Source organism: Piliocolobus tephrosceles, chromosome 13 (assembly GCF_002776525.5).
Source record: "Piliocolobus tephrosceles isolate RC106 chromosome 13, ASM277652v3, whole genome shotgun sequence".
Taxonomy (NCBI): Eukaryota; Metazoa; Chordata; class Mammalia; order Primates; family Cercopithecidae; genus Piliocolobus; species Piliocolobus tephrosceles.
Window position 1 is genome coordinate 13,902,850 of NC_045446.1, and position 25,932 is coordinate 13,928,781.

The 25,932-nt window shown below is 42.7% G+C and overlaps 2 protein-coding genes and 1 non-coding gene across 3 annotated transcripts; all 3 read right to left on the minus strand.

Annotated features, from left to right (window-relative positions):
• Nucleotides 1-6,391: 6,391 nt before the first annotated feature.
• On the minus strand, nucleotides 6,392-7,329 carry LOC111544814 (olfactory receptor 4D9). Its single transcript, XM_023215461.1, has one exon. The coding sequence runs from the start codon at nucleotides 7,327-7,329 to the stop codon at nucleotides 6,394-6,396; it is 936 nt and encodes a 311-aa protein (XP_023071229.1). The 3' UTR covers nucleotides 6,392-6,393.
• Nucleotides 7,330-18,691: 11,362 nt separating this feature from the next.
• LOC111544815 (olfactory receptor 4D11) lies at nucleotides 18,692-19,627 on the minus strand. Its single transcript, XM_023215462.1, has one exon. It carries the CDS (start codon nucleotides 19,625-19,627, stop codon nucleotides 18,692-18,694), a length of 936 nt encoding a protein of 311 aa, XP_023071230.1.
• A 4,486-nt stretch (nucleotides 19,628-24,113) lies between these two features.
• On the minus strand, nucleotides 24,114-24,216 carry LOC111545004. The gene has a single exon (XR_002732315.1). It is a non-coding gene; the product is annotated as a U6 spliceosomal RNA (small nuclear RNA).
• Between the last annotated feature and the right edge of the window lie 1,716 nt (nucleotides 24,217-25,932).

Sequence of the window (25,932 nt, forward strand, 5' to 3'; positions counted from 1 at the left end):
ATATATTCACAGGTCCGATTTGTCTAGAAATAAAACCTTAGTTTTGAATGTGGTTTATGCAGCACTTCACTGATACCTATATCATGAAATTCTAAAAAGATGAAATCTATGATAGACCCATATTAGTACATTTGACTCAGGCCCAGAGGTGCCAGTTCTGAGAAGACCTTGGTCTGGCCGGAGGATTAGCATTGGATTTCTCATGAGGCTAACGGAGCTTAAGCCTTGTAGCCCCTTATTTGTGGGGCCCAAGGCCCTGGGAAGACCCCTAGCAATACGCTCACATGGTCACATGTTTTGTAGAGCTTGCAATAGTAAAATATTGTAACCACAATCAGCTAGGGCTCCTGTTTCTACTCTGACCTCCCTTCCATCACAATTCTTATTTTGGTGGCTTTAGAGAGGTCACAGGCATTTTGCGGATCTTGTTAAGGTGAGGTTGAGTTGGGATACACTTATTTTGGATCTAGCAGCATGCATTTATGTGATTTGCAGTCACTTCTGTACATTAACATCAAGATTTTCATAGCTCAGTAAATGATAGAAGTAGGATTAAAATTGAGTTTGACATTCACATGCTTAACAGTTAATCAATAAGCCTTGGATACCTTTACTTGAAGGTATGCTAATGTCTTCCCAGTCAACTTCCAGCATTTGACCCCAGTTCCTACCTTCCTACCTGGCTCCAACACTTTCCGTTCCCTTTTTGGTTTTTCTTTTTTCTTTTTTGGTTACTGCCCTGCCCATACAGTGCTCTCCTTCCAAACTGAACTTTGCTGGACCATGTCTGTGCCCCTGCTCTTCCTTGGCCCCAGATGGCCTCAACCAATTATATTTATGCTGGTCCTTATTCCATTTTTATTACTTTAAATTGAAATATTAGCAACAGGCCAGGCGCAGTGGCTCAGACCTGTAACCCTAGCACTTGGGGAGGCCGAGGTGGGTGAATCACTTGAGTCAGGAGCTTGAGACCAGCCTGGCCAACATGGTGAAACCTCATCTGTACTAAAAATCTAAAAATACAAAAATTAGCCGGTTGTGGTAGCAGGCGCCTGTAATCCCAGCTTCTCCAGAGCCTGAGGCAGGAGAATCGCTTGATCCCGGGATGCAGAGGTTGCAGAGAGCCAAGATCATGCCACTGCTTTCCAGCCTGGGTGACAGAGTGAAACTCCGTTTAAAACAACAACAATAAGGCCGGGCCCGGTGGCTCACGCCTGTAATCCCAGCACTGTGGGAGGCCGAGGTGGGCGGATCATGAGGTCAGGAGATCGAGACCACCCTGGGTAACACGGTGAAACCCTTTCTCTACTAAAAAATACAAAAATTAGCCAGGCGTGGTGGCGCATGCTTGTAGTCCCGGCTGAGGCAGGAGAATCGCTTGAACCCAGGAGGCCGAGGTTGCAGTGAGCTGAGATTATGCCACTGCACTCCAGCCTGGGCAACAGAGGAAGACTCCATCCTAAAACAAACAAACAAAACGAAAACAAAATGCAATACCAGCATCAATCAAGATAAAATAAAACTGAAAACAAGAAAGATATTGATGACTAAGGGGTTGATGAGTATCATCAGTTCATGGAGTGTTTAGGACTAATCAGTGCTCTGGCTGGGCTCCGTGGCTTACACCTATAATACTAGCACTTTGGGAGGCCAAGGCAGGCAGATTGCTTGTGGCCAGGAGTTCGAGATCAGCCTGACCAACATGGCGAAACCCTGTCTCTAGTAAAAAAAAAAATTACAAAAATTAGCCAGGCGTGGTGGTACACACCTGTAATCCCAGCTACTCAGGAGGCTGAGGCAGGAGAGTTGTTTGAACCTGGCAGGCAGTGTTTCAGTGAGCTGAGATCGTGTCACTGCACTCCAGCTTGGGCAACAGAGTCTGGATCCAGCTGAAAACTAATTTGTGTCTATGTTAGCATTTTCATACTTGGGGAAAGATATCCAATATTGGAAAATAATTCAGAACATTTTTGAGTGGTGGAAATAGAACACAGGGAATGTCAATCAGCAAAGAAGAGAACATTGATTTCATTTCTGTTTAACTTTTATTTTAGGTTCAGCGGGTACATGTGTAGGCTTGTTACATGAGTAAATTGTGTGTTGCTGGGGTTTGCTGTACAAATGATTTTGTCACCCAGGTAGTGAGCATAGTACCTAATAGGTAGTTTTTTGACCCTCACACTCTTCCCACTCTCCTCCCCTCAAGTAGGCCCCAGTGCCTATTGTTCCCATCTTTGTGTCTATGTGTAAATCAATGGTTCGCTTTCACATATAAGTGAGAACATGTGGTATTTGATTTTTTGTTCCTGCATTAATTTGCTTAGGATCATGGCCTCCAGCTGCATCCATGTTGCTGTAAAGGACAACAATTCATTTTTAAAAATGGCTGCATAGTACTCCATGGTATATAATGTATCACATTTTCTTCATCCAGTCCACCATTGATGGGCACCTAGGCTCATTCCTTGTCTTTGCTACTGCGAACATACAGGTGCATGTGTCTTTTTGTTAGAATGCTTTATTTTCTTTTGGGTATATACCCAGCAATGGGATTGCTGTGTCAAATGGTAGTTTTGGAGAACATTCATTGCTAAAGGAGCTTCTGCATTAACAAAACTTGTTTACAACAAGCCCATGAAAAGTTTGGGAATAAGTGAGAGTTGCCTTCTATGACGATTGTCTTCTTGGCCAATCTTCTTTGGGCACTCTACCCTAATGTTCTATCGCATGGGACCCTGTCCTTCTAGTCTACTGTCATCCTAATCCCAGGGTTTACTCTGATCATTTTGCTCTTCCTTTAAGTTAAGAAAAAATGTCCCCCATCTCCTTCATTCTGGTTTGGTTCTCTGTGTGTTCTAAGGGTCTAGTCATCTTTCCAGCAAACTTTTTCTTTTTTTTTGAGACAGGGTCTCACTCTTTTGCCCAGGCGGGAGTGCAGCGGGGCATTCATGGCTCACTGCACCCTTGACTTCCCCGGGCTCAAGTGATCCTCCCACCTCAGCCTCCTGAGTAGCTAGGACTACAGGCGTGTGCCACCATGCTCCGGTAATTTTTATATGTTTTGTAGAGATGGGGTTTTTCCCTGTTGCCCAGGCTGGTCTGAAACTCCTGAGCTCAAGCAATCCACCCTCCCCGACCTCCCAAGGTGCCGGGATTACAGGCATGAGCCACCGCACCCAGCCCTGTAGCAAACATTTTTATGTATTAAGAGAATCCTTTTAGAGACAAAGTCTTAATCTTTGTAATGTAACCCAATCGTGATTTCTTAGCAGAATCTCACATGTGGAAGAGATCACTACAGTTCATTCTTCATATTTTCTTCTTTCTGGGAGCAGAGTTTGATTTCATTCTCCAAGCTCCCTTGCAGTTAGGTGAGGCTATGTGATCAAGGGCTGACCAATGAATGTGGTCATAAGTAGTTCACTCCGCTTCCAGGACTGTCCCATGAAGACACACCCTTCCCTTCCCCATAATTCTTTTTTTTGTTTGTTTTTGAGACAGAGTTTCGCTCTTTTTGCCCAGGCTGGAGTGCAATGGCACGATCTCGGCTCACCGCAACCTCCGCCTCCCGGGTTCAAGCGATTCTCCTGCCTCAGCCTCCCGAGTAGCTGGGATTACAGGCATGTGCCACCACCCCAGCTATTTTTGTATTTTTAGTAGAGATGGGGCTTCTCCATGTTGGTCAGGCTGGTCTTGAACTCCCAACCTCAGGTGATCCACCTGCCTCAGCCTCCCAAAGTGCTGGGGTTACAGGCGTGAGCCACAGCGCCTGGCGCCTTCCCCATAATTCTTAATTCTCTCTCCCTTTCTCCATCTGCTGGATCATGGACAGGATTCTGAGAATCTAGAGAATGTGGAGCCCAAGATAGAAGAAGCCTACCTTTCTGAATGACAGTGTGGCACTGTGCCCTCTTTCCGCAGATCAGCATTGGTCTGTGACATGAGCAAGAAGTAAACTTTTGTTGTGGCTAACTACTTAGACTGTGGATGCTTTCATTGCAATGGTTGGCCTACTCTGATTGATAAATGTGTGCCAGCTGCTTTGGCTTGAGCTTTATCATAGTGGGGATCACAGTACGGTGAAGTCAATAGATCTTAGCAGAGTATCAGTTGGATTGTCGGAGAAATCTCCTAGCATTATCCCTGTCTCTTTCACAACAGAGACTGGCAGATTCTCAGGTTCACTGATTAAACGATCATGCTTTTTATACCCTTTCTTTACCTTCTAATAGATTGAGTGGCACAGGTAAAGGAGTAGTGAGCTCCCTATGTACAGAAACAATGGGAAATTTGGGTCTGGCTAATCCTGCTATATAACGGGCAGTCAGTTGCTTCCCACGTGAGAACTTGGCATCTGCCTTTGCTAATTTTTTTCCCACACAATCAAAGGAGCTGTCCACAGCCTCAACAGTGATTCTTCTTCTTCTTTTTTTTGAGGCGGAGTCTCGCTCTGTCGCCCGGACTGGAGTGCAGTGGCCGGATCTCAGCTCACTGCAAGCTCTGCCTCCCGGGTTTATGCCATTCTCCTGCCTCAGCCTCCGGAGTAGCTGGGACTACAGGCGCCCGCCACCTCGCCCGGCTAGTTTTTGTATTTTTACTAGAGACAGGGTTTCACTGTGTTAGCCAGGATGGTCTCGATCTCCTGACCTCGTCATCCGCCCGTCTCGGCCTCCCAAAGTGCTGGGATTACAGGCTTGAGCCACTGCACCCGGCCGATTCTTCTTTATAAACACTCTCACTAACAGCATTATCTCCTCCTAGGAGGAAATTATGTCCTTAAAGTGAATTGGGGATTCTCTCTCCTCAACAGAAACCATGGGCTTGCATTGTTCAGGTGGTCATAAATGGAGTCATTCTTGCAACTTTTCTTTTAAAGGTCCAGGACCGGTATTCACCCCAAGAGTGCATTACACCATGGCTGCACTGAGTTCACTGTTGCACAAATGTGGCACAATCTCGCTTCATTTTCTTACTTTGCACATGCTGGTTTCTTTTTGTCTTTTCTTTTTTTTTGACAGGGTCTTGATCTGTCGCCCCAGCTAGAGTGCAGTAAAGTGAACATGGCTCACTGCAGTCTCAACCTCTTTTGCCTCAGTCTCTCAAGTAGCTGGGACTACAGGCATGCACCATTATGTCTGGCTAATTTTTATTTATTATTATTATTATTATTATTTTTGAGATAGAGTCTTGCTGTGTCACCCAGGCTGGAGTGCAGTGGTGCGATCTCGGCTCACTGCAAGCTCGGCCTCCCAGGTTCATGCCATTCTCCTGCTTCAGCCTCCCCAGTAGTTGGGACTACAGGCACCCATCACCATGCCTGGCTAATTTTATTTTTGTATTTTCAGTAGAGACAGGGTTTCACTGTGTTAGCCAGGATGGTCTCGATCTCCTGACCTCATGATCCGCCCGCCTTGATCTCCCAAAGTGCTGGGATTATAGGCATAAGCCACCGCGCCGGGCCTATTATTATGATTTTTTGTAGAGATGAGGTTTCACTAAGTTGCCCAGGCTGGTCTTGAACTCTTGGGCTCAAGCGATCCCTCCACCTCAGCCTCCCAAAGTGCTAGGATTACAGGCATAAGACACCTCATATGGACATGTACATGTTTTCTTTGCTTGGATTGTTCTTTTCTGATATTTTCCCCCTTGAAAATGTCTGTCTACTGGCTGTTAAATGTCTTTGGAAACTCTCGAGTAACATCGTGGCGACAGTCTCCCTAGCACTTTATTTATTTTTTATTTTTTTAATTTCCTTTGAGATGGAGTTTCACTCTTGTTGCCCAGGCTGGACTGCAATGGCGCGATCTCAGCTGACTGCAACCTCTGCCTCCTGGGTTCAAGCGATTCTCCTGCCTCAGCCTCCCTAGTAGCTGGGATTACAGGCATGCGCCACCACGCCTGGCCTATTTTTCTTTGTATTTTCAGTAGGGACTGAGTTTCTCCATGTTGGTCAGGCTGGTCTCGAACTCCCGACCTCAGGTGATCTGCCTGCCTCGGCCTCCCAAAGTGCTGGGATTACAGGCATGAGCCACCACGCCCAGCCTATTTATATTTTTTAAGAACTATTTTGGGTTATGCCTCCAGGAAGGTGACTACATGTAATCTTTTTGCAGCAATCTGAATCCCAGTACTTTCAGGCATATAGTGTGTGTTCTATAAAAATTTGTGGAATGAGTAATTGAAAGTGAGTAGGGAAAGACTTGAACGCATTTTGTCTTAAAGCAGTATCATCCACGTGGTCCCCAGCACATACTATCGAACAACTTCTTTTAGGACTCGATGGTAGCCATAGGTATCTCTTTATTTTGGGCATGAACATGCTTTTTTCCCATTTTGAGAAAGTGAAATTTAATGTCTATTTTTAAATATGGGTACTCTCTTACCCTTGTTGAATTAAAGCCTTTCTGATTGTCCTAGCCGTTTCTTCAGTTTCCTCATGGCCAACTTCATTTCCTGATTCCTCAGCGTGTAGATTATAGGATTGAGCAAAGGGGAGATGACGGTGAAGGTGACAGAGATGGCGGTGTCTGTGGGGAGGGCAGTGAAGGGCCGGGCATAGACATAGATGCAGGGCACGAAATGCAGGGTCACCACAGTGATGTGGGAGGTACAGGTGGAGATGGCTTTCCTCCTGCCTTCCCCAGTGTGAGACCTCAGCATCATCAAGATGACCGTGTAAGATACGAGGAGAAAGAAGAATATAAACCAACTGACTAGCCCATTATTTGAAATCATCAGGAGCTCCAGAGTGAAGGTGTCAGTGCAGGCAAGTTTGAGGACCTGGGGAACATCGCAGTAGAAAGTGTCAAGAACATTGGGTCCACAGAAAGGGAGCGGGAGCAACAGAGAAATCTGCACTATGGAGTGGAAAAAGCCCCCCACCCAGGAAGCCACGATGAGGGCTGTGCATCGTCCCCTACTCATGATGGTCATATAGTGCAGGGGCTTGGAGATGGCTATGTAGCGGTCAAATGCCATCACAGAGAGAGAAAAAACGTCTGCTCCCCCAAGAAGGTGGAAGAAGAACATCTGAGTGACACAGCCACTGAAGGAGATGGTTTTTCTCTCTGATAGAATATCAATCAGGACCTTAGGAGCTGTGATGGAGGAAAAGCAGATGTCAAGAATAGACAGGTTGCGGAGCAGGAAGTACATGGGTGTGTGAAGGTGAGATTCACAGGTAACTGTAACCATGATGAGGAGGTTTCCCATCAGAGTTGTCATGTACACCAAAAACAGGAAGATAAATAAGACCCAGCTCAGTTCTCGGGACTGAGTAATTCCCAGAAAGATAAATTCTTTCACTCTGGTGTCATTTCCCTGATCCATTGAATCACAGATCCTTTATCAGGTTCATCTCTGGAAGAAATAATAGTGCAGTTAAATTATATTAATATGTCCTAAAATCTAGTGTGGTCTTTTCTTTTAAGTTTTGGCTTAGAATTAGGAGGAAGTTCTTTTCTCTGTGCACTCACTGTGTCTGCAAGTCACTATGCCGCCCCTGGATGAAAGATTACCCAAGGTTTTGATTCCGTCATCTAAGGAGACGAGGTTCTCTCACGGCTGCTGCTGAAACAGAGGCTCTGTGACTCTATTCAATTGTACTTTCACCTAAAGTAATAAATAATAGGAAGAAATCTGAATATATTAAGAATTTCTGTTCATAAAGGCATCATTATGAGAATTCAAAGGTAACCTGCAAATGGAGCAAGATATTTACAATACGTTTATCTGAGAAATGACTCACGTTCAGAATATACAAAGAGCCTCTACAAATCAGTAAAAAAGCTGGATGACCCAACCTCAAAATGGCAAAAGTTGAAACCAGTACTTCGCAAAAGGGATATCCAAATGCCAATTTAACTTCATTAGTTAGAGCAATAAGCCACAATATACATACTAGAATGGTTAAATTGAAAAAGATAAAGACTGAAAAGATGAAAAAGTGGTGGTGAAGATGTGGAACAATTGGAGCTCTAATACGCTGCTAGTGGGTGTGTAAAATTGGTATAACCACTTTGCTATTTGAATATCTCTGCTAAGACTGTATATAGATATAGTTTTATATATGCATAGGAGGATATCTATACATCTACATGTATGATGATATATCTCTTTTAAAGGATCTATCTGTATATCATTACCCATGTATCTCCTAAGGACATATTTCTACTTCTAGGAAATATGTACATATGTTCATCAAAAGACATGTCTTAGAATATTCATAGCAGCACTGTTATTTTTTTTTTTTTTTATTTTTTGAGACTCCGTCACCCAGGCTGGAGTGCAGTGGTGAGCTTATAGCTCACTGTAGCCTGTAACTCCTGGGCTCAAGTGATCCTCCCACCTCAGCCTCCCTAGTTGCTGGGACTTACAAGTGCCTGTTACCACACCCGAATAATTTTTTTCTTTTTCTTTTTTTTATGCTGGAAAAATTCTTAACTTTTTTTTTTATAGAGTTGGGATCTCCCTATGTTACCCAGGCTGGTCTCAAATTCCTGGCCTCAAGTGATCTTCCTACTTTGTCCTCTTAAGGTGCTGAGATTACAAGCATGAGCCACCACACCTGACCAATAGCACTGATTATAATTTCTTCAAACTGGAAAATGACTCAGAAACCCATCAACAGTAGAAAAGATAAAAAAATTGTGTTACATTCACACAATGCTATACAGCAATGAGAATGATTTACACTATACATAATAATGTAAGTGAATCCCAGAAACATAATGTCGTGCTGAATAATCCAGTGACCAAAGAGTATGCACTCTTCCATTTTATTCATATGTACAAAACTGAAGGGAGCCTAAGGGAGGCTTCTGGGTGCTGGTGATATTCAGCTTCTTGATTTGGGTGCTGGTTTACATCAGTAGGCATATTCTCCTGGTGTAAAAACATTCATTGAGTTGGCCGGGCGTGGTGACTCATGCCTGTAATCCCAGCACTTTGAGAGGCCGAGGCAGGTGGAGGCCTGGCCAACATGGTAAAACCCCATCTCTACTAAAAATACAAAAATTAACTGGGCATGGTGGCATGTGCCTGTAGTCCTAGCTACTTGGGAGGCTGAGGCAGAGGTTGCAGTGAGCTGAGATCATGCCACTGCACTCCAGCCTGGTGACAGAGCAAGACTGTCTCAAAAAAAAAAAAAAAAAAAAAAAAAATTCATTGAACTGTACATGTATGTGCATTTTTCTGTATGTTAGCATATTATACTTCAGTATAAAGTTTTAAATAGCAAACATATAACATTTATCATTTATAATACTTTAATCTCATGGTTAAAGAATGAATTACATTTAAAGCAAAATTTAATGGACAACTCACTTTTATAACAGTTATTTTTATAGTTACGTGGTTATAGTCTTCACCAGCTATCATCTGAGAGTAACCTTTTTGTTGTGTTGTTTTTTTGAGACAGGATTTCACTTCCATTGCCTAGGCTGGAGTGCAGTGGTGCAATCGTGGCTCACTGCAACCTCCGCTTCCTGGGCTCAATTGATCCTCCCACCTCAGCCTCCCCAGTAGCTGGGACTACAGGTTGTGCCACCATGCCTGGCTAATTTTTTTGTATTTTTATAAAAAGACTGGGTTTCACCATGTTGCTCAGGCTGGTCTCGAACTCCTGGGCTCAAGTGATCCACCTGTCTGGACCTCCCAAAGTGCTGAGATTACAGGCAGGGGCCACTGTGACCATCCCAGGAGTTACCATTTCATTTTTTACTTACGTATGGATTTTAGGTGTTCTTAAACTTTTGTGTTATGTAGGTGACCCCGGTGTCCATACGTAGTTCTTTCTCTGATTCTGGCTTTATTATTTTTTTTCCATTTTACTCTTCTAAACTTAGGGAAAAAAAGTCCTTAAAAGACTATGCTTCCCTAAGCAGCACTCTTTCTTTTACTCACGCGGAAAAATAAGAGCTGTCTTTCCCATTCCCTTGGTATTTATTCAGATTCTCCCAATCACCCCCTAAAGTGTTTATGTCAACAACATGGGGTGGCAAGAATAAGTGTTCAGAATAATCACCACAGATTTCAAGTCTCCAGAATCCTTGAAGGAAGGACTCCCTACACGGTACTTACCAGGGCTGGAAAGTGAAGCAATCATCTAAGAAGGCACCTTTGGTTAATCTGGAATGCAGACACGTATTTTAGTAAATGACAGCAGCCCACTCTAGGAACTTTCTTTTGGATGTTGCAATGATCAGTTGATAGTTTTCAAATCTTCTCCTCAGGAAACCACTGTGACAAGCCTAAGAGTGTCCTGTATCACCGGTCCTCTCCTTCCCTCCCCTCTTTCTTTCTCCTGTTCTTTACTTTTTTCTATATTCTTTCTTATTTCCTTCCTCTATGTATGATTTCCATAACACTAAGGTGGTCTTTTTGAGGGAAAGGTGACTCAAATTAGATTCTTTCCTTAAGAAGTTTACAGTTAAGATAGAAAGAGTGGGCTGAGCACAGAGGCTCATGCCTGTAATTCTAGCACTTTGGGAGGCCAAGGCAGGAGGATCATCTGAGGTCAGGAGTTCGAGACCAACCTGGCCAACATGGTGAAACCCCGTCTCTACTAAAAATACAAAAATTAGCTGGGCTTGATGGCGTGTGCCTGTAATCCCACCTATTCTGGAGGCTGAGGCAGGAGAATCACCTGAATCTGGGAGGCGGAGGTTGGAGTGAGCTGAGATCATGCCACTGCACTTTAGCCTGGGCAGCAGAGCAAGACTCCATCTCAAACAAAACAAAACAAAACAAAAATGTAAATTAAATTAATTTTTGTGTGCAGTTGTAAATATAGATATTTGTATTATAAATCTATACTGGAAGAATATACACCATAATCCTCAATAAGAAATCCAGTCATCCAAGCATCAGACCCCAGGGATTCCATGCAATTTTCAAGGTCTCAGCATTATAGAAATGTGGGCAGAATGATGGAGCTCTGCTTTGCTAATTTTTTGTTTGCTTTTAGAGAACACTTATGAGGTGATTCTCATGTGTTATACCAACTGCTTCATTTTATTTTATTTTATTATTATTATTTTTGAGATGGAGTCTTGCTCTTGTTGCCCAGGCTGGAGTGCGGTGGCGTGATCTCAGCTCACTGCAACCTCCATGTCCCAGGTTCAAGCATTTCTCCTGCCTCAGCCTCCCAAGTAGCTGGGGTTATAGGCGCCTGCCACCACGCTCGGCTAATTTTTGTATTTTTAGTAGAGACCGGGTTTCACTATGTTGGCCAGGTTGGTCTCGAACTCCTGACCTCAGTTGATACGCCCACCTCGGCCTCCTAAAGTGCTGAGGTTACAGGAGTGAGCCACCGTGCCCAGCCTCCAACTGCTTCATTGTATCTGTTTCAGAATATGTAATATTCAGGTGAAATAGATATTATTATCCTGATTTTATAGATGAGGAAACTGAGGCACAGAAAGATTAAGTAACTTGCTTAAGGTCTCACAACTAGTAGAACTTTGTCTCAAACCAATATGTGTCTTATTTCAAAGACAGACGCTCTTACCTACTTCAACTACACTTCTTCCCGATGTTGATCAGTCCTTCCCAGAAGATGCTGCAAAAGAAAGAGTTCACAAAAAGTTTTAGCAAATCAAGTGAAAGTAGTATGAGTGTAAGGTGGAGCTGTTAGAAGCCAGGATATGGCAAGCGAGAGGTATGGCTAGGAGTGACTTAGCATGAGGGGATGTCAGAGGTGACTTTGAAAAAAATAAAGCAGAGTATGAAGAATCAGACTTTGCAGTGTTTAGATACATTTTCACAAAGAACGCATCAACCACATAGTGTTCCAATGGCAAGGTACAGAAATGAGTTGTGAGCAACATTATCTCAAACGTGAACTCCCCTTAAAAATAATAGACTGGGCCGGGCACGGTGGCTCAAGCCTGTAATCCCAGCACTTTGGGAGGCCGAGACGGGCGGATCACGAGGTCAGGAGATCAAGACCATCCTGGCTAACACGGTGAAATCCCGTCTCTACTAAAAAATACAAAAAAAAAAAAAAACAAAAAAAAAAACTAGCCGGGCGAGGTAGCGGGCGCCTGTAGTCCCAGCTACTTGGGAGGCTGAGGCAGGAGAATGGCCTGAACCCGGGAGGCGGAGCTTGCAGTGAGCTGAGATCGGGCCACTGCACTCCAGCCTGGGGGACAGAGCGAGACTCTGTCTCAAAAAAAAAAAAAAAAAAATAGACTGATAGGTTCCTATGGAGTGTGTGTGTGTGTGTGTGTGTGTGTGTTTGAGACAAGGTCTTGCTCTGTCACCCAGGCTAGAGTGCAGTGGCATGATCATGACTCACTGCAGCCGTGAACTCCTGAGATCAAGCAATCCTTCTGCCTCATCCTCCCAAAATGCTGCTATTACAGGTGTTAGCCACTATGTCCCCCAGAGGGTGTCTTTTACAGAGGGGGAAGGATACCTTGAAAGTATAGAATTATGCACATTGCATTGAAACACATGCACAATAAAGAGTGGGTGGGGGCCGGGTGCGGTGGCTCACACCTGTAATCCCAGCACTTTAGGAGGCTGAGGCTGGTGGATCACTTGAGGTCATGAGTTCGAAACCAGCCTGGCCAACATGGTGAAACCCTGTCTCTATTAAAATACAAAAATTAGCTGGGCATGGTGCTGCGTGCCTGTAATCCCAGCTACTTGGGAGGCTGAAGCAGGAGAATCACTTGAACCTGGGAGGCAGAGGTTGAAGTGAGCCGAGATCACACCATGGCACTCCAGCCTGGGCAACATCAAGACTCCGTCTCAAAAAAAAAAAAAAAAAAAAAAAAAGCGGGTGGGGAAATGAATAAAAATACAATTTCATGTGTTTTTGCAAGGTCACAATAAAGATACTGAGAATTTCTTAAAAATCACCTCAAAGGGGACCCTTCTTTGGAAACAAGCTTATCAAGTATCTTAGACAAAGTCTGCAAACTGAGGGATCCCCGCCATACCCCAGCATCCCACTGAGCAAATTCTTCCTCATTCTCTACATTAAGTTGACTTTCTAGGATGCCCCACATATCATGGTTTTCTCTTTTCCAATTTTGAAAATCCCTTACTCTTGATTGAATCCCTGAAACTTTTATTAGATGCATTCATATTCAGTGGCACATTAAGGCACAGATAATCCAGTCATGAAAACATCTTACTCAAAGCCTCCAAAAGTTCATTCCCAGCCAAGAGGCAAAACGACACGTACTAAACTCAGGAATTACTGCCTTTAAAAGCTGTTTTTCCGATTCAGTCATCCTCCTGAGAACTGGTGATGTCGGCACCTTCTCAAATACCTTCAATGAACTTTGAACCTCAATATCCCAACATGTAGAATACAGCCACATTTCCTGAAGCCAACTGACCGTCTTCCCATATTTTGCAAGCCATACTTTCCCTCTTTCTAATAGTGAAAAACAACTTCTTTTCTTTGCTTCTTGAGAGTCTTGGCTTCTATAGGAACATTCTACACATTTGCAGCATTTCTCAAAATTCAGCATGAACAGCTTTTCAGTTTCAGAAGTTCATAGGCACTAATACTAATTGCTGTTATTCTTCAAGTGGGAAATTGATCCTCTTATGATGCTCCAGCCGCATTTTAGAAGAAATAGGTACTGGGGAAATTCTCTGTTTAATGTAAAGCCTACCTCAAGGTGAGTGATTTCATTATCTTCTTTCCTCAGATGGGAAAAGGCAACCTCAGGTAATTACAATATTCTGACTCTTTTCTGCCTTATTACATTTTGGCCACCTGTATTAGTCTCTCAGCGACAAGCCCAAGATAGGAATTAGCAACAGGGAATATTGTTAGGCAGGAATGTGGAAGCTCAGTGGCCAATACAATACACTACAATACAACTCAGGGGTTCCTGTGGGAGTCATTAAAGTTACCAAGCGCTCTCTCTCTTTTGTTCTCTCTCCCTCTTTCTCATTTTTTCTCTGTTCCCTCTCATACATACATGCAGAGGCCCCAGTGCACTCAGGACATACCCTTTCCTCTAGAGGAAACACATGAGACAGTGCATTTTCCCATTTGGCCCAGGAAGAAAGTGTTTTGTTAAACCACACCAATGACTGTGCAGTCTTCCTCTTGACCAAAGGCACTCTGCCTGCAATCAGCTAGGAAATGAAACTTAAATAAATAAAAGAGTAGCGATGAAAAATTCAGAACTCTGTGGCTACTGTCAGAGCAGCTCTCAGAGACTGTATAGATTTATGTATGCATTTTCTATTTAATTAATTAATTAATTTAGTTTTCGAGATGGAGTTTTGCTCTTGTTGCCCAGGCTGGAGTTCAATGGTGTGATCTTGGCTCACTGCAACCTCTGCCTCCCAGGTTCAAGTGATTCTCCTGCCTCAGCCTCCCAAGTGGCTGGATTACAGACACCTGCCACCACACCTGGCCAACTTTGTATTTATAGTGGAAATGGGGCTTCACCATGTTGGTCAGGCTGTTCCTGACCTCAGGTGCTGCAACTGCCTTTGCCTCCCAAAGTGCTAGGATTACGAGCTTGAGCCATGGCGCCTGGCCGTATTTTCTGTTTAAAGCAACATGTACCTTGTCCCAGGACAGTTTTTTTTTTTTTTTTTTTTTTAAATATACAGTGTTTCACTCTGTTGTCCAGGCTGGAGTTGTACTGTGGCATGATCCCAACTCACTGCAATCTCTGCCTCCTGGGTTCAAGTGATCCTCCTGTCTCAGCCTCCCAAGTAGCTGGGATTACAGGCACAAGCCACTATGCCCAGTTAATTTTTGTATTTTTAGTAGAGATGCGATTTCACCATGTTGGCCAGGCTGGTCTTGAACTCTTGGCCTCAAATGATCCTCCTGTTTCGGCCTCCCAAAGTGCTGAGATTACAGGCATGAGCCACTGTGCCTGTCAGCCCCTACAGTTATTTCAACCTACATCTCTGAAATATATAGCTCACTTCACATCTAGGGACAGCTCTTGATATTCATCAACTCAGTTACTTCATAATTATTTTACGTTATTTTTTCACGCTTACCCAGAGATATTCATTATGAAAACATTTGATTTGGGGAGCACATAAACAAAAGAGCAGTTTGAAAGCCACATGTGTCTCCAGAGTCAGTTGACTTTTCTATAGTTCTTAGCAGCAGAGCTTAAAAAATAGTGAAAGCGTGAAAGTATACAACAATTTCACAATGTATATGTATAATAAAACATCACATTGTACTGTGCACTGTAAATATATATAATTTTTATTTATCTATGACAGCTGCTTGGGAGACTGAGGCAGGAGAATTGCTTGAACCCGGGAGGCAGAGGTTGCAGTAAGCCAAGATCGCGCCACTGTTCTCCAGTTTAGGTGACAGAGCAAGACTCCATCTCAAAAACAAAACAAAACAAAACAAAAAAGTAAAAACTAGGCCAAGTGAGGTGGCTCACGCCTGTAATCCTAACACTTTGGGAGGCTGAGGTGGGCAGATCACCTGAGGTCAGGAGTTTGAGGCCAGCCTGGCCAACATGGTGAAACCTCATCTCTATTAAAAATACAAAAATTAGCCAAGTGTGGTGGCAGGCGCCCGTAATCCCAGCTACCTAGGAAGCTGAGACCGGGAGGCTAAGACAGAAGAATTGTTGGAACCCGGGACGCGAAGCCTGCAGTGAACCGAGATCACACCACTGTCTCCAGCTTAGGTGACAGAGCGAGACTCCATCTCAAAAAACAAACAACAAAACAAACAAACAAAAACTAGTAAAAACTAGTTTAAGTGGGAAAAATGCTACTCAACTTGTGATTTTATGTCACTGTAGATACTTGTCTGTGTGATCAGATGCAATTGCTTTTTCTGTCCTGACTTATCGAATCAGGTTATGTTGCATGTTTAGACACAGTCATGAGGAAGTCAACAGGGACAATGATATGCCAAGAGTTCCTGGGTTCTTGATCTCTTGGGATTATGCTTCTGAGTCAGGCCCTACAGATCTGTGGTGTCATCTGATTCCGATATAGAGATAAAAACTTGATCTGAGTGAGTCACAAGAGTTAGGAAGGAAAGAAAACGGCAAAGGACAGATTGGCGTGAAATGGGCTATTAAGTGGCTCGTAGTGTGTATTTTTTCATAGGCAATTTCATAAAGAAAAGCCTAGGGACTCTTGAGACCAAACCTACTTGGGCAAACATAGCAGGACCCTATGAATAGTGATTTGGCGAGTGTGACTTTTTATTAGGATCTGTTTTCTTGCAGAAGTAAGTTAATATTGTAAGAGGTTAGATTTTGTCGATCAGGTGACAGGAACTGGCAAACATTTGAGCCGGTTAGTTCATGAATGCTTATAGGGCCAGGCAGGATCCGATGAGGGATTTAAGTAAAATTTGTCTTCAACATTCACTATCCTTCAACATTCGTTATCCTTTGGCTAATTTACTCTCCTTGGGCTCTCTGTTCCATCCCATGGGGCCTGTCCTCTTGGCTACTCTGTAAGCCAGGGTTTATTTTTGACCCATTATTTTCTTTTGATATTAAATTCTCCTGTACTGTTTCTCTCATCAGCTTCAGTGTGACTTTTTTTCTTTTTCTTTTTTTCTTGAGACAGAGTCTCACTCTGTTGCCTAGGCTGGAGTGCAGTGGCACAATCTTGGCTCACTGCAACCTCCGCCTACCAGGTTCAAATGATTCTCCCGCTTCAGCCTCCTGAGTAGCTGGGATTACAGGTGCCCCCCACCACGCCTGGCTATTCTTTGTGTGTGTGTTTTTAGTAGAGATGGGGTTTCACCATGTTGGGCAGGCTAGTCTTGAACTCCCGACCTCAGGTGATCCGCCTGCCTCGGTCTCCCAAAGTGCTGGGATTACTGGCATGAGCCACTGCACCCGCCCAGGGTGACTCTTTAAGCCTTATAAATAACAAGAAAACCTACTGTCATGTTTTAATAATAGCTAGACATTTTAACATGATAGATGTTTTGAACTCAATATACATTTTCATGTTTTCTACTCAACCAGTTTTTATCTAAAAATGAGGAGTATGGGTCATATAGGGGAAGGGTGTGACAGACCAATGGGGAACAGAAGGTGTGTTAGGTAAACCAATAAAGGTGATATTAATAATGACATTTATCTTTCATTGCACAGTCTTCAATGAAATGTCTGTGCAATGAAGACATTCATAAATGTCTTCAATGAAAGACATTTATCTTTCATTGAAGGGCCGGGCATAGACATAGATGCATTTATTCTCTGCCAGGTATCATATGTTTCATGTATACCATCTCATTTTGTCCTTTACAACAACCTCATGAGATGGATATTATAACGGGAATCTTTGTGTAGGTGAACTATGACCTTTGGAGAGAGAGGTGAAATAACTTGCTCAGGATCACACAGCTGGTGAATGGCAGAAATAGGATTCATACCTGGGTCTGTATGATTCTGAAATTAGAACTTTCATCCACCATGCTTTACTGCTGTCTCTCACTAGCTTATACCTATACTGCCTCTTCACGAGCACTAGAAGTTTGAAAAAATAGACCGGGTAGAGTTTTCCCTTCTTTAACTCTCCCATCCTCTCTCTTTCCAGTGAAAAGAAATGTGAATTCTCAATGGCAAGGCCAAGTCAAAATTGACCCTTGTAAGGCTACAACTGGAAAATCAGTCCTTTGATGGCAGAGCTAGATTGCTTCAAGTGTGTGGTTCCTGAAGTCTTGCCTTTATCCAAACTCATCAGGAGAATGTCTGGCATGTCTAGTTCTGCATTAAGATACATACCTTTAGGCCATGATGAGAAATCTTCCCAAGCCTCATCAATCTTGATAGGAATCCAGGAGGATAACCACTGTGTACCTATGAGGTTCTCAGTAGCTCATGAGCCCACTTTAGTTTAACTCAGGAGAGGCCAATTTCTCAATCTGCAGTAGGCCATACATACCCACATACATGTACACCAGAGGCGTTGATCATGAGATCCTTGTGGAACAGGATTATAGTTTGGTGTAGACAAGTCCAACAATGTAATACATTACATTCATGTGGTGGAAGAACAATGGGTTGGGCATCTGAAGATGTCTCTGTAATTAACTTAATATAAGACCTTGAACACATCACTTTATCTCTCTGGGCTTTTATTTCCTTATCTTCTGAAAAAAAAGTTGCACTTAATCATCTTATCTGCCTGCCATATAGCTGTCTTGATTGACATAAGGTTACTTAGTCTTTGGAAAAATAACAGTCAGTTCACTCCTATAACACTAGTTACTTCATGCTGCACAGAAGCTTGGGTTATCAGTTATCTACTAACTTAAATAGGAAGACAAATTGTTCGTAGTCAGTATTGTTCGTTTACTGACAGTGTATCTGTGTATGTAAATGTGAATTCATGGGAAAAATAATATAAGGTGTCCTTGATGATGAAGAGCTGAATTTGTTGTCTTTTCTTTTCTTTTTCTTTCAAGATGGAGTCTTGCTGTGTTGCCAGGCTGGAATGCAGTGGCGTGATCTCGGCTCACTGCAACCTCTGCCTCCTGGGTTGAAGTAATTCTCCTGCCTCAGCCTCCTGAGTAGCTGGGACTACAGGCGCATACCACCATGCCCAGCTAATTTTTGTATTTTTAGTAGAGATGGGGTTTCACCATGTTGGCCAGGATGGTCTCGATCTCTTGACCTCACGATCTGCCTGCCTTGGCCTCCCAAAGTGTTGGGATTATAGGCATGAGCCACCGCACCTGGTCTGGATTTGTTTTCTACTCCCTTTCAGAAGGCACGAGTCTTCTCTTCAGTCTTTTCATGGCTGACATCATTTCCTGGTTCCTCAGAGTGTAGATCAAAGGATTCAGCAGAGGGGAGATGACAGTGAAGGTGATAGAGACGGCCTTATCTGTGGGGAGGACAGTGAAGGGCCGGGCATAGACATAGATGCAGGGCACGAAATGGAGGGTCACCACAGTGATGTGGGAGGTGCAAGTGGAGATGGCTTTCCTCCTGCCCTTTCCTGCCTGAGACCTCAGCATCATTAGGATGACGGTGTAGGACACAAGCAGGAAGGTAAACCACAGGGTAGTGACCAGGCCATTGTTGGAAATCATCAGGAGCTCAAGAGCAAACGTGTCAGTGCAAGCGAGTTTGAGGACCTGGGGGACATCACAGTAGAAAGTGTCAAGAACATTGGGTCCACAGAAAGGGAGGCGCAGCAACAGGGAGATCTGCACGATGGAGTGGACAAAGCCCCCAACCCAGGAGGCAGAGATGAGGGCAGTGCATCGACCCCTACTCATGATGGTCACATAGTGCAGGGGCTTGGAGATGGCCATGTAGCGGTCAAACGCCATCACAGAGAGAGAAAAAATGTCTGCCCCACCAAGGAAGTGGAAGAGAAACATCTGTGTCATGCAGCTTGTGTAGGATATGGTCTTTTTCTTTGACAGAAGGTCCAGCAAGACTTTAGGAGCAGTTATGGAGGAGAAGCAGATGTCAAGGATGGCTAGATTGCAGAGCAGGAAGTACATGGGGGTGTGAAGGCGAGACTCACAAGTCACAGTGACCATGATGAGGAGGTTTCCCAGCAGAGTCGTCATGTACACAAGACATAAAAAAAGAAACAAGACCAAGCTCAGGTCTTGCGATTGAGTAAGTCCCAGAAATATAAATTCTTTTACTCTGGTGACATTTCCCAACTCCATTGAATCATGTTTTCTCTTTCCTGAATATCTTGGAAAAAATAATGTTATTTCAGAAAGTGTTTACTCTCTCTTAACAGATTCAAGTATTCAGTTTGAAAACTTGTGAGATATTACCACCACATGAAATACAATTTCAAGTTTATTGCCAATGCATGTAAAATGACATTTTATTACACAATCATGCACACACTTATGTAAATTACAATTTTAAAAAATGTATAAAATGCATAAAATAATGTTCCAGTTATTCAAGATACTTAGAACAATATTCAAGATAAACAAAGGGGGATGTTAACTATTTAGAAAGAGACTATTGTGGCATGTGAAAGATAACAATGGGATTAGTTTGTTGTGTGAGTAAGGCAGTGCTTACTTTGTGTGACTAGAACACCTTGAGTTTCACAGGGCTGAGGATTTTGTTGTTTTTTTTTTCTGAGACTGGATGCTCCATTTAAATGGTTCTAAGAACCCCTGTCTGCAAAATGGCCCCACACTGGATTGAATTCTACGGAAGCAGCACCCCTGTCTTCTTAAATCACAAACTTATTTCCATGAAAAATTAGAAAATGTTTAAGCCATAAAATTCATCTCTATTGCTCTACTCTTCTTTAAGGGGACTTCTTTGTTTCTTTCTTTACTTGAATCTACTTTAGGTACTGAAATCCCTGGGTGGTGAATAGCTCCTTAGCTATGGAAATAAAAATATTACTCAGAGCTTCTCTTCTGTTGTTTCAATTTCTTTCTTAAAAAATAATTTTTGTTGAGCTGTCATTGACATACCATAGACTGCACATATTTGAATTCACACTTCGATAATTTTTTTTTTTTTTTTTTTGAGACAGAGTCTTACTCTGTCTCCCAGGCTAGAGTGCAGTGGCACGATCTCGGCTCACTGCAACCTCTGACTCCCGGGTTCAAGCGATTCTCCCGCCTCAGCCTCCCGAGTAGCTGGGATTAAAGGTGCATGCCACCACACCTGGCTAATTTTTGTATTTTTAGTAAAGATGGGGTTTCACCATATCGGCCCAGCTGGTCTCGAACTCCTGACCTTGTGATCCACCCACCTTGGCCTCCCAAAGTGCTGGGATTACAGGCGTGAGCCACTGCACTCGGCTGATAAGTTTTGACGTATTATATACCTGTGACACCATCTCTATAGTTAAGAGAGTGAATATACCTATCACCCAGAAAATGTCCTTGTGCCCCTTTGTAACCAGTCCCATTTACCCTTCCTTGTTCAGGCAACCACTGATCTGCTTTCTGTCATTATATATTAGTTTGTATTTTCTACAATATTCTATAAGTGAAATTCTACGTGTATTTTCTTCTTGTCTGCCTTCTTTCAACCATGAAATTCATCCATCGTTTTGTGTGTACTGCTATTTTGTTCCTTTCTATTGTATGAATATACCACAGTTTGCTTATCTGTTTACTTGTAGGTGAACATTTGGGTTATTTGTGGCTTTTGAATATTACTCATAAAGCTGCTATGAACATTCACGTTTGGGTCTTTGTGTGGACGTATGTTTTCAGTTCTCTTGGGTAAGTAGCTGGGAGTGGAATGGCTGTAACTCTTAACATTCAATAGTAAGAGAATGAACAACCCAATTAAGCAACAAAGACAAATTATTTTAACAAAGTGAAGTCGCTAAAAGAAGTTGAAAAACAGAAGAGAAAAAGGGACAAATTATTTGAACAGACACTTCAGCAAGAAGACACAGAGATAGCAAATAAGCACATGAAAAGGCTCAACATCATTTATCACTGAGAAAATATAAATTAAAACCACAGTGTAATTTAAAAATAGTATACATTGGAGTCACTAGAAGGAAAAAGATTGTTATATCTAGAGTGGACAAAGATTTAGAGGAATGGAACTCCAGTGGTAAGGTAAAATGGTACAATCACTTTCGAAAATAGTTTGGCAGTTTTTTTTTTTTTTTTTTGAGATGGAGTCTTGCTCTGTCGCCCAGGCTGGAGTGCAGTGGCACGATCTTGGCTCACTGCAACCTCTGCCTCCCGGGTTCAAGCGAGTCTCCCACCTCAGCCTCCCGAGTAGCTGGGATTACAGGTGCCCACCACCATGCCCAGCTGATTTTTGTATTTTTAGTAAAGGCAGGGTTTCACCATGTTGGCCAGGCTGGTCTTGAACTCCTGACCTCAGGTCATCCACCCACCTTGACCTTCCGAAGTGCTGGGATTACAGGCGTGAGCCACCGTGCCTGGCTGGCAGTTTTTTAAAAAGCTGTTACACATACGCTTACCTTATAACTGTGTTGCTTTTGAATTCCTTTCTTCTTTCTTTCTTTTTTTTTGGTATATCTTTGAAATGGGCCTTATTTTCTTTCTTCTTAGTTTACCTCCTTTTTTTTCCTATAATTAGAAACAAAGGAAGGGCAAAAGTCCCTTTCTTCCCGTTCTTTGGGTGTGTTCTCCAATTTAAATGAAGATATTTCTTCTCACTTAGCCCACTCTGTCTTCAAGTTTTCTTTCCTCTCTATGCAATTTTGTCCAAAATCTATTTAATGGGTAAATCCAAAAGCAAGCTGCCAAGAAGTATTCTATCTTTGAGGTAGATGCCTGCTAGACTCTGAGACCACACCGCCTGTTCAAATCCCAGCTGAGCACTTACTGGTTGTGCTAACATGAGCAAATTGCTTCATCCCTTGACCTCATTCTCTGCATCAGTAATTTGGAGACAAGAGCATCTCCTTCATAAGACTTTTGTGAGGGTTAAATAAATTAATCTATGTAGAGCATCAGTACTTAGAGCATTGCCTAATCTCTAATAAGTGTAATTATATGTATGCTACCTTAAAGAAAACTCCAGGTTAATAATTCCCACACATGGCTTCTTTAATAAATATATTTCCAATATATTTATGGACATTCTTTTGGAGGAGCTGCATGTTTCCCAAATGTGTATCCTCAACCACTTCATCAGAACATTTGCTGTTTTGAAGGAATTAGGAGATATTTGCCTTCCAGTGACCCAGAGAGTGGTGACAGTGTAAGACAGTAAAAAGAGCACTTGCTTGGTTTGGCTTCTTCTCTGACATCTTATTAGCAGACCAGAGAAACTGTTCAGTGCAGGGGCTCTGGGATCAAGGCTCATCTGGGTTCAAGTCCTGGCTTTGCCACTGTGCGATTTGAGCAAGTGCATAACCTTATTGAGCCTCTACTTTTTCGTCTGTGGAATGGGGATAATAATATTACTCACCTCACAGGGAAGTTATGAGGGTTGGAGAATTAGCATGTGTAAACTTCTCAGCATATGGGCTGGTTATCTGTCATGATTAGTGCTTTGCCAGGTAACTCTAACAGTGGAGCTTCATCAGTAAATGGAGTGTGTTGAACTGAATGGTAGCTATCAATCCTGATTAGCTTAAAGAGAGAGGAAATGGTCGCTAGGAACACCAACTCAGTATAGGTACTAGAAATGTGAGGAAAACCAATTTAGTTATTAAACTCTGCAAAGGGACCCCCATGTAAACAGCACATTGTTTACACACACATGGGTGAAAGGTAAACCACATCCCAGACCCCAGGTCAGGCCTATTGGTCAAAAAGAAATAGGTCTCATGTTCACAAACTGCCTTTGGTAATTTAAAGACAATATCCCCCAGCTTCTGCTCCACCCTTCTGCTACTTTTAATCCATCCAATCATTTAGCAAATATTGATGGAGTATGGGAAGAGTTCTAGGTTATTTGAGAGACAGGAATAAAAATTAAATGCAGTGAGTGGGAAGCATTGAAATCTGATAGTTACATGGGAGTGATGGGGACCATCTAAGGACAGATGAAGAGCTGAGTGTGAGAAGAGGATGATTTCCAAATAAGAGGCTCAGTGAAGCTGTAAGGAGGAAGTGGCATTTATGTTTCGGACATATAGGAATGGGGAGAAAGGACCTTCTGCCCTTAGGGGACTATTTAAATATATGAAAGTTGTTAATGAGTGGGAAGTTTGGCTGGAAAGAAAGGGTGCAAACATGACAGCATGGAAAGACAGAGAAAAGAAAATCATTGCTATTGTAAGCTCTCAGAAAACAATACCCCATAATGAAGACTCAGAAGTAGCCTCAGAAGTAAAAGTTTTTCTCTAACCTCCTCCTGCCTTCCTGTGTCGGGTGGCTGGACCTTCATTCTTCCCCAAGGTTAGCTGTAGAAACTACAATACCTCTTCCCTAAGGCGGGTCATGGAAACCAGAACCTTTTTCTCCAAAGCCAGCCATAAAACCTAAACCATGACTCCACCTTTCTGTGTAAGAGTCGGCCATAAATAAATTCTCAGGTCTACTTTGTTTGATTGCAGGTCATAAGAACTCCATTCTAGAGAGAGAGAGAGACAGAGCACTTCCTCATACCCAGGAGGAAGGAATTGCTGCACAGAGAGGCCAAATATGATCTAAACAGACAGGCCTTGCTGGGTTTCCCCATTGTCCATTAGCATGAGATCATACCATTTTTTTTTAATTTTAAATTTTTATTCTTATGGAGTGCTTCACTAATTTGCATGCCATCCTGGTAAAGGGGCCATGCTAATTTCCTCTATATTGTTCCAATTTTAGTATACGTGCTGCCAAAGCAAGCGACCATACCTTTTTTGTCCAATCGTATTTCTACATGACTGTCCATACTTTGCTGAACCTAAACATAAAAATGAACCTTTTGCTTGTATCTTTGGGTCTTCATTTGGAAGGCTCCCATGTCATGTAAAACTATGATCAAATACATTTCTATTCCTTTCCTCCTAATTGTCTGCCTTTTGTCAGCTGATTTTCAGTGAACTTTCAGAGGATGAAGGAGAAGTTTTCCCCTGTCATCCACACTATAACCTTCTTATTTTGTGTTAGATCTAAAGAGGGGTAGACAGGTGTTTATTGTCTGAGTCTCTCAACTTTTGTGAGCGTTTGAAATATTTCATTTATTACTGCAGGTTGAAGTTCAGGCTAAGAATTACCTCTGTTGATTTCAGCCTGAGATCTGTCTAGCGAAAACAAGACTGAGAAAAATGTCTTCTCCGTATCATTCAAGAGGTCGCAGAGAGCAAAAGCTGCCTTTTCCCCAATTCCAAACTGACCTCAACTCTGTCTCTCATTCCACAACGTACTCTTTGTTAGCATTTCTAACTTGTGCTGTCTGTTACTAAAGGAAGGTTCTCCCCCGAATGCAGCATCTTGTATACATATTACATTATTTTTAGTCATAGTGTATTTGTGAATCTTAATGATTACACCTAGATTTAAATTTTTCTTATTCTTATTTCTCACTCTATGCATAAACACCCAGACACCCCAGGCACACGCACACATGCAGACTTTTATTTTTTTACCTAAAATCTGCAACCTTCTTCCAAGAATTCCAACATCTTAAATAATGTTCACATGAACCTCAGGAATCATCCAACTTCAGAAAATTCTGCTCAACACCCCTCTGAAGGCCAGTTATTTCAAAGGCATCTCTTCTATCTTAATGTGGAAAGGACTTAGGGAATAATATTGTCTTGGCTCTTTCACACTGATTCACGGTGTTCCCATGATATTTACCAGTTCCTTAATCCCAGAACTAGTGTGAGCATTATCTGAGGGATTACAGTTGGATGTAGTTGTGGAAAAATTCTGCTGACAGTGAGGTTGTTTCAGTGGGAGTAATTAAGAAGTCACTCAGACACATATACTTAGGAACACACATTTTGTCTAGAGCCTAAAATTTTCCAGAGGCAACTGAAAGAGTGAATTCCCTTTATCTTCTGGCTCCAAAAGGAAGAAAGGTTGTGTTGAAATATGTCAAGCTGTATTCCTGAGAAAGTCCAAAAAATGCTGTTCTTGGTGATCAGAGGGCACCCTTCCATGAGTGCCCATGGTGCAGAGAAACTTGGAGCTGACGAGGGGACTGGACTCACTGCCTGGTCTTCCATCCTATTCTATATCCAAGTCTAACAACTTACACAAAGAGAACTGGAAAGGGAACGTTTAGTAACAAACAGCACAGGGGCATGCAAGTTTTGGGGAAGGCTCATCCCTTCTCCAGATCTCAACACCTACTTTACTGACTGGGAATCCCCAGTTTGGGAAGAGGTTGAAGCAGGCACAGGACAGAGTAGCATGGTTGACTGTCTATACTAAGAAAAATAAAGTCAAATGAAACGAGACACCAAGATGGCCACACAGTGAGAAATGTGATTCTATTCAATAGCTAGCTTCATTGTTTGACCATCTTTAAGATCTATAGCTTTAAGCTTCTGAAAATGGAATATTGGCCATAATTGCTCCCATTGTTTCCCTTGTTTTTGATGACCTTGACA